Genomic DNA, 16,425 nt, shown 5'->3' on the forward strand with positions numbered 1-16,425 from the left:
TTTTTTTAAATCTTATTTTTGTTTTATAGGTCCTGTGTGATTTATGCTTTAAAGAGGTTCTGTTTTGATGTGTTTCCAGGATTTGTTTCAAGATTTAGAATTCCTTTTAGCAGTTCTTTTAGAGGAGGCTTGGTAGTGGCGAATTCTCTCAGCATTTGTTTGTCTGAAAAAAACTCTTATCTTTACTTCATAAATGAAGCTTCGTTTTGCTGCATCTAAAATTCTTGGCAAATAATTTTTTTTTTAGGAGACTGAAGATAGGGCCCCAATCCCTTCTAGCTTGTAGGGTTTCTGCTGAGAAATCTGCTGTTAATCTGATAGATTTTCCCTATGGTTACCTGGTGCTTTTGTCTCACAGCTCTTAAGATTCTTTCCTTTGTCTTAACTGATAACCTGATGACAATGTTCCTAGGCAATGATCTTTTTGCCATGAATTTCCCAGGTGTTCTTTGTGCTTTTTGTATTTGGATGTTTAGGTCTCTAGCAAGGCTGGGGAAGTTTTCCTCGATTATTCTCCCAAATACGTTTTCCAAATTTTAGATTTATCTTCTTCCTCAGGAACGCTGATTATTCTTAGGGTGGGTCATTTAATGTAATCCCAGGCTTCTTGGAGGCTTTGTTCATATTTTCTTATTCTTTCTTCGTCTTGTTGGATTGGGTTAGTTCGAAGACTTTGTCTTCGAGCTCTGAATTTCTTTCTTATACTTGTTCAATTCTGTTACTAAGACTTTCCAGAGCATTTTGCATTTCTATTAGTGTGTCCATTGTTTCCTGTAGTTTTCATTGTTTTTTATGTATGCTATCTATTTCCTTGAACATTTCTTCCTTCACTTCTTGTATCATTTTTTAGATTTCCTTACATTGGGCTTTGCCTTTCTCTGGTGTCTCCTCAATTAGTTTAATAACTAACCTCCTGGATTCTTTTTCAGGTAAATGAGGGATTTCTTCTTGGTTTGGGTCCCTTGCTGGTGAGCTAGTGTGATTTTTGCTGGTGTTAACCTTGTTTTGTCATATTACCAGAGTTGGTTTCCTGGTTCCTTCTCATTTGGGTAGGCTCTGTCAGAGGAGAGGTTAGGGCTCAGGGTTGCTGTTCAGTTCCTTTTGTCCCACAGGTTGTTTTTGATGTAGTACTCTTTCGCATTTCCTATGGATGTGCCTTCCTGGGAGCCGAGTTGTAGTGATTGTTCTCTCTTCTGAATCTATCCACCTGGTAAGCATACCAGGCTTTGGGCCGGTATTGGGTGTTGTGTGCCCAGAGTCCTGTGATGTGAACCATCTTTGGGTCTTTCAGCCATGGGTACCACCAGCACCTGTTCTGATGGAGGTGGCAGGCAGTGAAATGGACTCTTTGAAGCTTCTTAGCTTTGGTGGTTTAATGCACTATTTTTGTGCTGGTTGGCCTCCTGCCAGGAGGTGGAACTTTCCAAAGGGCATCAACTGTGGTAGTAGGAGGAGGAACAAGCGGTGGGCAGGGCCCTAGAACTCCCAAGATTATGTGCCCTTTGTCTTCAGTTACCAGGGTAGGTAGGGAAAGACCATTGGGTGGGGGCAGGGCTAGGCATGTCTGAGTTCAGACTCTCCTTGAGCAGCTCTTGCTGCAGCTGCTGCGGGGATTGGGGTTGAGCTTTCCAGGTCAATGGAGTTATGTTCCTAGGAGGATTATGGCCACCTCTGCTGTGTCACACAGGTTGTCAGCGAAGTGGGGGAAAGCCGGCAGTCACAGGCATCACCCAGCTCCCACACAATCTGAAGGGCCAGTCTCACTTCCACTGTGCCCCTGACAACATTACTAAGTTTGTTTCCAGGCAGTGGATGAGCAGGACTGAGAACTTGCCCTAGTCTACCCACCTCCCAGCTGCAAAAGCAAGTATGGTTTTCCTTCTCCCGCCTGTGGAGTCTGCACGCTGGATTTACACGCTCCCCCAAGTTCTGGCCAGAAGGCTTCTCCATCAGTTCAAATTGTATCAAACTTCAGCTGGAGATTTCCTTCTCCCTGTGGCCTTTTCCCAGAGCCTCTGGCTGTTCTCCAGAAGGATCCCTGCCTGTGAGACCAGACAAAAACGACTTGGTGGGGGCCCAGTGAGCTTCCAGGGGTTTTCCCGCTGCTTCCTCTACCCTTGTATTTCACTCAGCTCTCTAAATTGACTCAGCTCCAGGTAAGGTCAAAATCTTCTCCCGTTATCCAGGCCTTCAGTTTCCCCAGTGGAGGTGTGTTTGGGGGCACACAATCTCCCTTTCCCACTTCCACAGTCTGGGCCCTTGCAGTATTTAGGGTGTCTCCCAGGTCCTGTAGGAGCAATCTGCTTCCTTCAGGGGCTCTGTGGGTCCTCTCAGCTTTCCTAGTTTATTTTTGTAGTCATTCTGGAGCAAAATTTCACAATGCTAGCCTCCACATGCTGCTCTGTCAGAGCTGCAATCTAGTCCTTCCTCTAGTTATAGTCCTTCAATCTAGTTTGCAATGATCCCTCTATTTTTCTTTTTCATTGTCTAATGCAATTGAGCAATACTATGCAATATAACTTCCTATTATAATGGAAATGTTCAACCCTGTATCATATAATATGGTAGCCATTAGCTACATGTATCTCTTGAGAATTTTAAATATGGCTATGATAACCAAATAAGTGAATATTAAATTTTATTTAATTTTAATTAAATTTTAAAAGTCACATGTAGCTAATGGCTACTGTATCAGATAGCACAGCCATGGAAAGTAGAAAGTTGACGCTTCCATTTTGTTCTTAGTTCCATTGCCTTGATTTTTTCATTAGGTTTACTTCCCAGAATATCCTAAGATTCTCATTTTGTTTATTGCTCTGAACATCTACTGTTTGTTTTTATGAACACAATGAAAGAAGTATAAGACAGATGAAATAAAAGTTCTTTAGCATTTGTAAGAAATATTTGAGAGCTTTCAAGATCAGTTCAGAAAGATAACCAAGGTATCTATTTGAATGAGTTGTGAAAAATTACATGTCTTAATATAATGTCTGATGTAAGAAGTGTAGTGTTTCACACTTTTTTTTACTGTAAAAGTACACTAGCAGAGGTATACAGAAAAGGGATGAAACTTTTTTGTTTTTGTTTTTGTTTTCAAATTTCTGAGGACCCAAGTCTGGGTGTCACCAGCATACATGTTAAAGCTTGATTTTGTTGTCATTATTTACTTTTCATTATCCCATTACTTTAATTGGTCATAATCTTCATAAAACCAAAAATAACTCATTTTTTTAACATTTTTGATATTCGTTTTCTATTTATCTAAATTTTCATCACCTAGTTCATGTATGGAAACCTGCAATTAAATATGAATTTCCATTTTTTTAAACTTGACCACTGCACCATACCATTTCCAGAATTGTTTGGCTTGTTTTATTTCCTAAATGAAATTTTCATTGGCATGTGATTTCAAAGTAGCTTTGCTGCTTATTTCATTATATGCCTGCTGTGGTGTGAAAGATTTTGGATTGTATTGCATGTTTTTAGAATTATTATCTGGATATATTTTAGGATTTTCAAATTTTTATTGGGCAGCTTTTTTGTATGCATTAATGTTTAAAAATGTAAAGGTTAAAATATCTTTAAATGAAGATACTAAAATATTCTGCATGTTTGTTGTATGAGTAGATTTTGGGGCCCAGTGCCATATAGCATGCTATAACATCACTTCCAATAAGTAATATTGTGGGCTGATTGCTAAATTTTACCTGAACTGATACCATGTCAGATATCTTTTAAGACATTCTTTTGAGTGATGACAGTTATGTGGTATACCAAATTCAGCCATTCATTTTTGATATTGGATACATGGTAGTATGAAAGAATGTAGGTTAAGAAGTTTGTGTTTATGTTAAGGGACTTATTTTGTGGGCAAGTAAGACTACATACTCTTAAGAACAGATTTACGGCCGGGCGCGGTGGCTCACGCCTGTAATCCCAGCACTTTGGGCGGCTGAGGTGGGTGGGTCACAAGGTCAGGGGTTCAAGACCAGCCTGGCCAGATGGTGAAATGCCATCTCTACTAAAAATATAAAAATTAGCCAGGCGTGGTGGTGGGCGCCTATAATCCCAGCTACTCAGGAGGCTGAGGCAGAGAATTGCTTGAACCCGGGAGGCAGAAGTTGCAGTGAGCTGAGATCACACTCCAGGCTGGGCGACAGAGTGAGACTCCGTCTTAAAAAAAAAAAAAAAAAAAAAAAAAGAACAGATTTACAAATGGGGTAATATGGTATGCATGCACCTGTGGTAAATGGACAACCCTGGAGTCCTGTGAACCAGTGAGTAAGGACTGTCATACATTGGTTTCTTGATTTATTAAAATTGGGATAATAATACTAAAAAGTGTGATGTTTAAGGTCATTCATTGTTTTATATATGTTGTAAAAGTATTGGCAGTATTTTTGGGGCAACTTTTGGCTTACTGAATTAAGTAATCTTAATGATTCTTTGTTTCAGGTCATAAGAAGATATTAAATGGTTGGTCCCTCTTAAAAATCACTGAATTATAGGTCTATGAATGCATTTTTCACTCTTCTGTAGATTGCACTCGGTTAACTAATGATCTTCCCTACTGAATTTTTCCAGATAAAACAATACTACAGTGGGAAACCCTCTATTGTAGTGTTTTTAAAAATTCTGGGGTCACGTCACATACTCTTTTGGAAATCTGATAAAAGCTGTGGGGTTTTACCAGAAAATATGCATATGTATATAGATGAAAGATTTCTAATAGTTCATGGATCTGCCTGGCACCTCTTCATAGGCATTGTGCTAGGGACCCCTGCTCTTTTATGTATCGACTCATTTCCTGTCAGTCAGCAAAGACTGTTCATTTCAGTGCCTTTGGATATAGTGTATAAAAGTAACTATAAATGCTAATTATATAATTTTAAAAGATCTTGACCCCATGTAGTATTGTATTATATGTTTTTATCTTTATGATTTAATATGGGTTTGATGTGGGTTTACTATAGAATATTTTCCTTTTTGATTTGATAACTAATAACTTGGGCTTGTCTTTTGTATACTAAGGAAAAATTTTTAAAAACGTTTTCACAATACAAATTTCATGTGGAGCCACTTCGGATACTGTTTTTGTGATATATTTGTAGATATGTCTGTAAGACATGACTCCTCTTTCCTTCATTCTAATCATTTTCCTACAGCTGTAACTAAACAAAGACTTACTAATTACACAGGGTGGAAGCGCAATTCATTGACCCCGAGGACAACTATTTTTCCTTGCCCTGGCTGTGAGCATGATGTGGATCTTGGAGAACGAGGAATCAATGGTCTGTTTCGAAACTTCACTTTGGAAACTATTGTGGAAAGATATCGGCAGGCAGCTAGGGCAGCCACAGCCATTATGTGTGACCTTTGTAAACCACCACCTCAGGAATCCACAAAAAGCTGCATGGACTGTAGTGCAAGTTACTGCAATGAATGCTTCAAAATTCATCATCCTTGGGGTACAATAAAAGCTCAACATGAGTATGTTGGTCCAACTACTAACTTTAGACCCAAGGTAAGTGAAGTTTTTATTAGAGTGTTATTTTAACTTAATGTTGTGAAACGTTTATGTAACTTAATGTTATGAAATAAATATATTGAGTCTAGAACTTGACAGAAAGGAAATAACTTTTAAAGCAGGTGTGAGAACTTAAGGCCTAGTTGGCTGGAGTTACTTACTATGGGGCTAAACATCCCCACCAATAGAGGGCAATATTGTGGTTTATTCTATTATAATCCAGTGTGATACACTACAGTAAATGAATGTTTGTAATGATAACTCTGATTAAAGGTTATCTCAGATATACTCTTTAAGATTGAAATGGTTAAAGTTAAAAAGCCTTTTTGTGCTTTAGTGTGATAAATCCATAATTGCCTAAAAAGTTTGACTGCGAAACGTATTTTTGTTTTTAGTTAGCTAGAATTGTACAATGAATAAAAGTAACTACAGCCTAATATTTTGTAGCTTGTAGCTTGTGATATAATGGTTATATGTTATCTAAAGTAGAATTTGCATTTCTTAAACGTTCTGAGTAATTTTTTTAATATTGCTCAAAAGAAGTTTATGTATTGTTTGCCCTGCTATGTGCCTGGAAATAAACTGATCTTTTGATATCTTCACTTCTTTCTGATTTATATCGATTTTTAAAACCTGTGGTTGAGTTTTTCAAAGTTCTTATTCCTTATAACGTAGTAACCTGTGTATGAAAATCTATTTGCATTCTTAAGTGTAAAACCTTTAATTTGTAAGAAAAAATGGGAAAAACTCAAAAGTTTTTTTGAAACTATGAGCTATTTCTTATATTAAATAGTCAAGGATTGGTAGATTAAGGCAAAAACCATCTGTGCTATCACATTTTGAATGACCTTTCTCAAACTGTCAGTCTGGCAGTAGATTCATCAGATAGCTTTTAATCCTCTATTATGTTCCTCATTTTAAATGCTCAAGGCCATCAATTTTTAAAAATTTGTAACTTCAACCTGATGTTTTAATGTTTCTTTTAAATGATTAAATTGATTTCTACCATGAAATAACCTTTGATTAAATGACTTTTATTAAGGTTGGGTCTTTGTGAATTAAAGATTTAAGGAAATTTTAAGTATAGCCTTACAGTTTCTGTTTACAAATATAATAAAACATTGATAAGACCAAAAGAAATACAGATAGATTATACTGAGAAACATTTCATTTGTCAAGTAGTTAATGCTACTCAATTCTAAAACGGTGTCCAAAATGGTGTTCCTTACTGCTATGGAATATTTGCCTATAACGTTGAGTTCTTTTGATCATTTCTTGCAGATAGACAAACTTTTTATTTTATTTTAAATGTAATGGCTTTGGGGATGTGGAAGCTTGGACATGCTGAAAAACTTGAAACATTTTCCAATTGTTTTTCTCCTGAGCCTATATATTGGTATTAGGACTTTCTATATTGTCCTTTTTGTTTGTTCCTTTTCAATGTAAGTTACAAAATTAGCTGGGCATGGTGGCACATGCCTGTAATCCCAGCTACTTGGGAGGCTGAGGCAGGAAAATTGCTTGAACCTAGGAGGTGAAGGTTGCAGTGAGCGGAGGTTGCGGTGAGCGGAGATCGCACCATTGCACTCCAGCCTGGGCGACAGAGCGAGACTCCGTCTCATAAATAAATAAATAAATGTCTCTAAGTTATCAGACAAGTTACAGTTGCTTAAAATGTAATCTATTGGAATCTTTAACAACTTTTGATTTTATTAACATACTAAAAGGAATTTCCCCTTTCAAACGAAAACAGTTATTTTACATAAAATTTCATATGTTATTTATCAGATAGCTTTTAGTCCTCTACGATAATAGTTTACAGAGTAAAAAGGTAGACAAATCAGAAAAACAGTTCCAAATTTGGTCAGTGCATTTGTAATTAATTTGTAAAAGGAAACACATCTAGAAGCTTATAAAGTTTTCTGAGACTCTTTTAGTAACAGATTTCTGTTACTGAGGCCATGAGTCTCATAAATTGTTATGGTGCTTCATTAAAAATATTGACTATGATAGTTAAGAATTGCCTCATCAGTGTGGTCAGATGGCCTTTCTAACTTGGCTAAGTGTTCATTCCATTTGAATCTGATAGGAATGAAACTCTAACTGAACAAGTTTTGGAGAAATAACATTTACATATTAGGAAGAGATTGGGCACGTTCAGAGGGGTATGGCTGTAGACAACATCTACACATTAATCATTTGAACCCTCAAATTGAAAAATAGTAATTCCGATATAGAGAATTTTCATGCGACGTATCGACCATTTTTCTTTTTACATTCATATTCATTTAAATGGCTTTATTTAGTGATTTTGTAAAGGAAATCTTTGTATTTTGGTAGTTTGTCAGGTTACTTGAAACCTAGATCCTTAATCACACTTTTATTCTTTACTCAATAGATTTTAATGTGCCCAGAACATGAAACAGAGAGAATAAACATGTACTGTGAATTATGTCGGAGGCCAGTTTGCCATCTGTGTAAGTTGGGTGGTAATCATGCCAACCACCGTGTAACCACCATGAGCAGTGCCTACAAAACCTTAAAGGTAGGACTTATTTTTGGAACAGAATTTTGATTCTTCGTAACTTTACTTTATGCCTTTAACTTTTAATTTTTAAAATCATGGTGTGTTACATGACCTTTTTTGTACTAAACTGAGTTAAAGTGTTACTTAATGATCTACTGATATTAGGTTGTTAGTATTTCTGATGAACAGTTATTTGTGGTACTGATAAGGCCTGGCATATATTGTCACCTACATTGCATTAGCTCTGAATTCTGAGGGAAGAGAGAAGGCTGAAGGACACTTCATCATGATACCCAAATGAGCCCAATGTCTATAATAATGGATGTCTACATAGGATTGACATACTTTAAAGGGTTGTGGCTGTTTTAAGACACTTGATTCTTATTTCTTGCCTATAGAATCAGTATTTTGTTCATTCTGATGGCACTTTTACGATTTAAAACTGAATTACTTCCTTTCTGTTAGCTTTATTGATGATATTTAAAACTTTCAAATTTGATAATCAACAGCAAAGCAGGCAGTGGTAGAAAACTTTTTGTTTTATTCTTTTTCCCTTTAAACAATATTTTTAAAAGAAATCTTCTGTATACCTACTACCCATTTTGTTTCCTTCCTCTCTAACAATACGTGTATGCATTTTTTGCCTCTATCTAATTGCATATATGCAAACTGTTTTGTTTTACATTTTATATTTATGTTGTACTCTATCTTCTCTGCACATATGGAATACAGGTATAATTGTATAATTGTTCTTGCCTACTAATTCTCTCATCTGTTTCACTACTAGGTCAATTTTGATTGATTTTTTTTTTTAATTAGAGTTTATATTCCTCTGCTACCTTGCATGCCTGCTAATTTTTGATTGGCTGCCAGTTATTGGATATTTTTGTATTCCTACAAATGCTGTTTTCTTTGAGTATGTGATTAAGTTACTTGGAAACGTTTGGATCTTACTTTGTGAGGCAGGACAGAACAGCATTTGGTTCTAAGGGCTAATGTTACCTGACTATCAAAGTAAAAGCCTTTGATTACTTTTTTCAATGCCCTGTGAATTTTGAGGTGGTTTTTTTTTTTGTTTTTTTTTTTTGTTTTTTTTTTTAATCTGACTGGTGGGGAACAGACACTCTTCCCAGCCTTGTGTAAGCTCCTGGCATTGTTTCCTCAGGGCCTGTAGGGTAATTCTTTGCCTAGGCTTGGGCAGTTTCCTCACACACAAGAGTTGATGAGGACTGCTGAATATATAAGGGGGACTGTTTGTGTCTCTGGAGTTCTTTCTCTTTACAACAGTCTCTTCTTAGGTACATGCCTTACAACGTATGGCCTCCTTGGACTCAGCTGCATCTCCTCAGGGTTCTTAGTTTGCCCTCAGGAGACTCTGATATACACTGGTGTTTGAGAACGACCGATCCAGAGGAAAGCTTCTGAGCAGTTTTGAATTCCCTGAGAAATTAGCCTCTGATTAGTGCCTAAAGAACTGGGGTCCTGTTTTATCTAAAGGAGTTAGTGGTAGCCTTGTCTTTTTACATTTTAATCTTCAGTGCCTATTTTCTGTGTGGTGCATATACTTTTTGGAGACAAAACTAATCTAGTCTTTTAAAACAAACTGGCTATATTTGAGGGGACAATTAAGACTGGAGCTGTCTCAGATAAAAGCTGTTCTCAGATAAACATGTAGTTGGCCAGATACTTTGAGCATTAAAACTCAGAGAGTGTAGTGCTTTTAGATCATGCGTCTGAATTCTGCCCTGTATCCTTCTCTGGTCCTTACCTCTTTGAGTCAATTAACTTACCTTTTCCTATCTTGTAGTTCTAATGTAAGCTGCTATCATAGAACTAAGCCTTACTTAAATTTAAATGGCCAAATTTGTCTCATTGCTACCGTAGTTAAAAAGGGTACCACCACTTGCACCTAGTACTTCTGATTTCCACATGGGCCTGTTAGGGATGGTATTGTCAGAATTGCCATTTTACTTTCAGCTTGGTGGTAAGAAGTACCTCTCAGCCTGCGGAATAGTGTTTAGTGTTTAATAGTGCCCTCTTCTTGAGCACCCTTTTCCTTTCAAGTCATTGGTGGTAACTGAGCCTGAAATGCCCAGATCGGCCTGTAAGGGCTACAGCTTGAAAGGCATTTTCTGGATGTTCTTGTTCTTATTTAGACTCTGAATACATTTTTCTGTTACAGCTTTTTACCCCAGGGTGTTTCGGGGCTTTCGTGTTTTGTTTTTTGTGTATTTCAGAGTAGGTTTTCTGGGCAAGACCAGGGATCTCACCAAAACCTATGACGGCATTTCTATGGGAAAGAAACTATACTTCAAAATGTCTGCCTTACAGACAGATCACTCAATGAGCTCTGGAAATTGCCTGTTTTTATAAAACTATTTTCATTATTGTGTAATTATTTCATAGGCTGGGATGGACTGTGAATATTATTTTGGAAGGCTCTTTGTTGCTATTCCTATTGTGTAGAGGTGTGTGTGTGCGCGCGCGCGCGCACGTGGGTGTTTGTGAGAGTAAATTGTAAAATCTGAAGACAAAACTATTTGAATTGCTGCTCTTCCATTTACTTAGAAGCCTTAGGAGCAGGAGCTCTAGGAATGACAATGAAACAATAAAAATGTATTATTTTTATATTCGGAAGTTTTGACTAACCATTATTACCTTGTTCTTTTTTTCCAACTGATTCTAATATTTCATACATCCTTTGGCCTTCTGTGCCTAAGGCCATTAATTGTTTACTCTGGGTTAATAATGATAATTGCCATAGTTGATTTTATTATCTGTTTATCAGAGGCTGTAGAAGAGGATGAGTCCTGTGTAATTAAAAAAAAAAACTCTGCAAGGTCTTTGTTAAACTCCCGTTTTGTCCGTTTGTGTTATGAATGTGTTTCAACAGGAAAAGCTTTCAAAGGATATTGATTACCTTATTGGTAAGGAAAGCCAAGTGAAGAGTCAAATATCTGAACTAAACTTGTTAATGAAAGAAACAGAGGTAAGTGATAAACTATCTTACATATTTTAAATTATTGTTATTTTATCTAGACATTCACTCATTTGTTCATAAAATCCTGAGAGTATTATATGAGCTGGGAATACAAAGTTGTGTTAGATTTCACCCCTGCTTTTCTGGGGCTCTGGAAACAAATATAAAAAATGAATTACAATGTTGTGCGGTCACTTCTGTGATAAAGCTAGTGATTAAATGATACTGGAACACAGAGGGAAAAATGACTATTTGTGTGGCAACTAACAAGATCTCAAAAATATGTAATAGTAATATAAGGGAACTGATAGGTTTTACTTATTTTTATTATATTTTTTAAAATTAATAGATCACTTTTGGAAAATGTGCTATTTGCAGATTAGACCAGGTTTATTTTAAATTTCAGGTATTCCTGAGTTTATACCCTATATATGTTCCCCAAAAGACATATATTAGAATGTTGGTGGCTGCCTTGTTTGTAGTTGTCACAAAGTGGGATCTACCCACATGCCCATTAACAGTAGAATAAAAGCAGCAATAAGAATGAATGATGTACAGCTGCACACAGCAGTGTCGATTAATCTTGCAATAATGTTGAAAGGAAGGTGCCAGACATAAAGGAATACATACCATGTGATTACATTTATAAAAAGTACCCAAAAAGGTGAAACTAGATGATGTTGTTAGAGTTGAGGAGGGGTGGATCAGTGTCTGGAAAGGTTATATGGAGGCTTCTGGAATACTTGTAATGTTCTTTTATCTAATCTGGATTTTCTGTTGGATGCTGGTTATATTGAGTGTGTGGGTAAAGATTCATTAGTCTTTATACTTACATGTACATTTTTCCATTTGTGTATTATGTTTTAATAAAAAATTGGAAAAGATAACATTTTAAAAATATAGTAAAAGGGGATTGGGTTGGGTTATTTTAAAAGTCCAGATATTCTTCATTGACTTTGTTGTACACTTGTTTTTCTTCTCCATTTGAAACAAAGTTGAGCCATTACTCCTGATTTTTGGTAATTAAATATAAAAATATCCCAGCTAGTATGACTCTGTTACTTGAAGAAATTTTTTTCCAATATAGGGTGAAATTATTGAGAAATCATGTAAATTAACACCCTTACCAGTAGTGCTTTTGTTTTTAATATTATTTTCCTGATCTTTACTGCCTGTCAGTCGTTTTTCCATGCAGTTTGGGGTTTTCTTTTTCATATTTTTGTTGGATTAAATGACAGACTGTCTCAACACAAAGCAGATGATCACCTCAGTAGTTTGCTTCAAGTGTTGCATCTTTGGTCATTTTATTAGTAGCCTTGTTTGTTGGTCCTCTCGGTCCTGCTGCCCTTCACTTCTGAAATAAAGACCGAGAGTCTGTTTTGGGATTTGTCATCAATAGGTTAAAAATTGCAGAACTTAGGTGTCAAGTATTCATGTAGACACCGATTCCTTGTGATCGTGGGGACATTATTGAGTTGTTTTGTATCATTTGCCTAAGCTGTATCTGCAGGCTTATCAATAAGGATTTTTTTTATGGTAGATAACTTGCCTCCATTCTTGACCTTTACTCAGTGATGGTGGTGATACTGTCTTTTTATCTGTAATTATACTTAGCTAGAAAAAAATCTCTCTATAATAATATTTCTGAGTTTAATGTCGTGATTTGTCAGTGAAATACTATCAAAATATCACTACCTTCTACTCCCTCTCTTTTAAAAATATGTGGTTTTCAGTGTTAGGAAACAGGAGATCTGGAAAAAATTTCCTTTCATTATGTTGGTGTTGGCTGGAAGCCATTGGAAAATGCACAGTACACTTCTGCCATATATTATCAGCTTTTAAGAATGTTCTTGGCCAGGTGCAGTGGCTAACGCCTATAATCCCAGCACTTTGGGAGGCCGAGGCAGGTGGATCACGAGGTCAGGAGTTCGAGACCAGCCTGGCCACAGGTTTCACATAGTGAAACCCTGTCTCTACTAAAGATACAAAAAAATTAGCTAGGCATGGTGGCGCGCGCCTGTAATCCCAGTTACTCGGGAGGCTGAGGCAGGAGAATTGCTTGAACCCGGGAGGCGGAGGTTGCAGTGAGCCGAGATCACACCATTCCACTCTGGCCTGGGCAACAGGGCAAGACTCCGTCTCAAAAAAAAAAAAAAAAAAAAGCCGGGTGTGGTGGCTCACACCTGTAATCCCAGCACTTTGGGAGACCGAGGCAGGCAGATCATGAGGTCAGGAGATCTAGACCATCCTAGCTAACACGGTGAAACCTCATCTCTACTAAAAATGCAAAAAATAATTAAATGGGCATGGTGGCAGGCGCCTGCAGTCCCAGCTGCTCAGGAGGCTGAGGCAGGAGAATGGCGTGAACCCAGGAGGCGGAGCTTGCAGTGAGCCGAGATCGCGCCACCGTGCTATAGCCTGGGCAACACAGCGAGATTCCGTCTCAAAAAAAAAAAAAAGTGTTCTCGAAGACTTTTTTCTGTTGGCTGCTGTGAGTCTGTTATAATAACTGCTTAGGAGTGCTTTGCCAGTCTTCTCAAATCATGAGCTCTGATTTTATAGGAATTCAGAATGTTTAACCAATACTAGGATCATTTTCTGACAGTTTGTATGAATGTTTATTTACAGTATGTGACATTGTGGTATGTACTTTATGTAAATAACCTTTTAAAGTCTCTTCACAAAAACCTAAATGGTTTTTCTTATCCTCTGTTTTCAGAAGAGAAAAACAGAAAGAGAAGTGAAATGATTAGCATATGGTCACACAGCTAAGTCAGGATTTAATTATAATTAAATTATATGAATGTGAAGAGGATACTTTTATTTTTATATCTTAGTAAAGAATGTCATATTTTAGAGTTTTGTGGCTAAAAACTTTTTTAGGCCGGGTGCGGTGGCTCATGCCTGTAATCCCAACACTTTGGGAGGCCAAGGAGGGTTGATCACAAACGAGGTCAGGAGATCGAGACCATCCTGGCTAACACTGCGAAACCCCATCTCTACTAAAAATATGAAAATAAATTAGCCGGGCATGGTGGCATGTGCCTGTAGTCCCAGCTACTTGGGAGGCTGAGGCGGGAGAATCACTTGAACCGGGGAGGCAGAGGTTACAGTGAGCCGAGATCGCGCCACTGCACTCCAGCTTGGGTGACAGAGAGAGACTCCATCTCAAAAAAACAAAAACAACTTTTTAAAAAGTTGGAGTAGCGTAGAAAGGGTTAAAACATTTCTGAATTTGAAATGAATTCAAAGCTCTGGACTTGTGTCTTCCTGTTTTTGGTTAAATCAGTTCATTTCTCCTTCAAATTCCTTTATATACCACTGAAAGATTGTTCTCTTATTTAATTGACTAAATTGTCTATACTGGACTTTGGAGATGAAAAGCTTAAGGAAGTACAATATTATAAAATTACAAAGTAAATCTGAATAAAAGTTGTCATTTGTTCTTTGCTGAATGTATTTGATGCCAAAATATTGTTCTGAAAATTTCAGAGTCAGATAAAACTTTTTTTCTTTATAATATCTAGGTTGGTTTTATTGAATTTTGATAATGTTGTCATCACATAGATGAAATATAATTATGTAGAACTTTGTGGAAAGCCATTTGGGTTTGACAGAAGAGGCAATGCTTTATCTTAGTGTAATGGAGATACTGTTTTTTCATAGTGTAATGGAGAGAGGGCTAAAGAAGAAGCAATTACACATTTTGAAAAGCTCTTTGAAATTCTGGAAGAGAGGAAATCATCTGTTTTGAAAGCAATTGACTCCTCCAAGAAACTAAGATTAGACAAATTTCAGACTCAAATGGAGGAGTACCAGGGACTTCTAGAGAACAATGGACTTGTGGGATATGCTCAAGAAGTGCTAAAGGAGACGGATCAGTCCTGCTTTGTGCAAACAGCAAAGCAGCTCCACCTCAGGTATTCTCTTTTACTTCTAACTTCAGAACCTCTTGAGCAATTTTATTAAATGCTGCTGTGTATTCTCACTGTAGCTCTGAGTGGTCCATAATGCTGTGTTAATGTGAGGTACATCTTGCCTCATTCTTAACTTTAATTTTGAATGAAGTGTGGGTGTTATTTTGTTAATCATGTTGCAGATAGTTTGATTTGCCTTCTTGAAGAATCATTTTTTGTATAAAATATCTGTCTGCAGAATACAGAAAGCCACAGAATCTTTGAAGAGCTTTAGACCTGCAGCTCAGACTTCTTTTGAAGACTATGTTGTTAATACCTCTAAGCAAACAGAACTTCTTGGAGAATTATCCTTTTTCTCTAGTGGTAAGTCTTAATGAAGGCAAAAACCTCATTCTTTTTGTCTGAATTTATATAGTGTGGAAGAAAACACAAGTTCTCTTAAATTTGACATTATAAAGCAGCATATCACTTGCCCAGGACTATCGTAGCATCCTGAAATCATATCCTATTTATGTTTTTATAACTGTATTTTATGCACAAAAACTATGTTCCATTAGTTTGTGTGTTTTTAAACATTGCATAAATAACATGTTGTATGTATTCTTTTTGTAAATTCCTTTTTAGAAAATTAATGTAAATATTTGTTATGTGAAATTTTGATTTAAAGTGATATTTTAACTGTTTATAGTATTTCATAAATAAATAAATCATTTTCCTACTAAGATATTTTTTTTTCTATTTTTTTCCTCTTTTATAAAGCAATGCTGTATTGCACATCCTTGTCACAATTCTTGGGGCAAGTGTATGTGACTTTCTCGAACAGAAGCCTAGAGATGGAATCTGCAGGCTGTTTACATTGCTGTATTAGTTTGCTTGGGCTGCAGTGACAAAAGTACCATAGACTGAGTGGCTCAAACAAATTCATTTTCTTACATTTCTGGAGACTAGAAGTCGGAGATCAGGGTGTTGACAGGGTTGGTTTCTACTGAACCTCTCCTCTTGGTTGATAAATGGCTGTCTTCTCCCTGTGTCTTCACATGGTCCTCTGTTTGTGTTTGTGTGTAATCTAATCTTCTCTTTTTATAAGGACACTGGTCATATTGGAGTAGGGCCCATTCTAATGACCTGATTTTAATTTAATTTCCTCTTTAAAGACCGTATTTTAAAATACAGTCACATTCTGAGGTATGTACTGGGGTTTAGGACTTCAACTTGTGAATTTCCAGGGGCGAGGGTGGGGTCTGGGGGACTGGGGAAGGATGTAGTTCAGCCCATAACACTTGCTTATGTTTCTATTTTGCTACTCCCTAGCAGGGAGGTCTTCCTTGCCTGTTTTTCTTCTGCTCACCTCATTCCTCTCCCTAAGGTTTCTCTTCTAGTGATGGTGAACAATTACAGTCCTTAGAAAGATATGCTTATAGTGTGATTACTTTATAGGTACAGATTTGTAGATTTGTATGTTAATGAAAGGAAA

The 16,425-nt window shown here is 36.9% G+C and overlaps 1 protein-coding gene across 2 annotated transcripts in view; it reads left to right on the forward strand.

The window, feature by feature from the left end:
* Positions 1–16,425, forward strand: part of LOC105499984 (tripartite motif containing 36) — a 55,176-nt gene that overhangs the window by 29,266 nt on the left and 9,485 nt on the right. For both annotated transcript variants that reach the window (XM_011772888.3, XM_011772885.2), the window contains exons 3-7: positions 5,199–5,524; positions 7,926–8,072; positions 10,948–11,043; positions 14,701–14,954; positions 15,190–15,314. In XM_011772888.3, coding sequence (XP_011771190.1) covers positions 5,199–5,524; positions 7,926–8,072; positions 10,948–11,043; positions 14,701–14,954; positions 15,190–15,314 — 948 coding nt within the window. The remainder of the gene's footprint in view (positions 1–5,198; positions 5,525–7,925; positions 8,073–10,947; positions 11,044–14,700; positions 14,955–15,189; positions 15,315–16,425) is intronic.

The sequence above is a fragment of the Macaca nemestrina genome, chromosome 6, assembly GCF_043159975.1.
Source record: "Macaca nemestrina isolate mMacNem1 chromosome 6, mMacNem.hap1, whole genome shotgun sequence".
Classification (NCBI taxonomy): domain Eukaryota; kingdom Metazoa; phylum Chordata; class Mammalia; order Primates; family Cercopithecidae; genus Macaca; species Macaca nemestrina.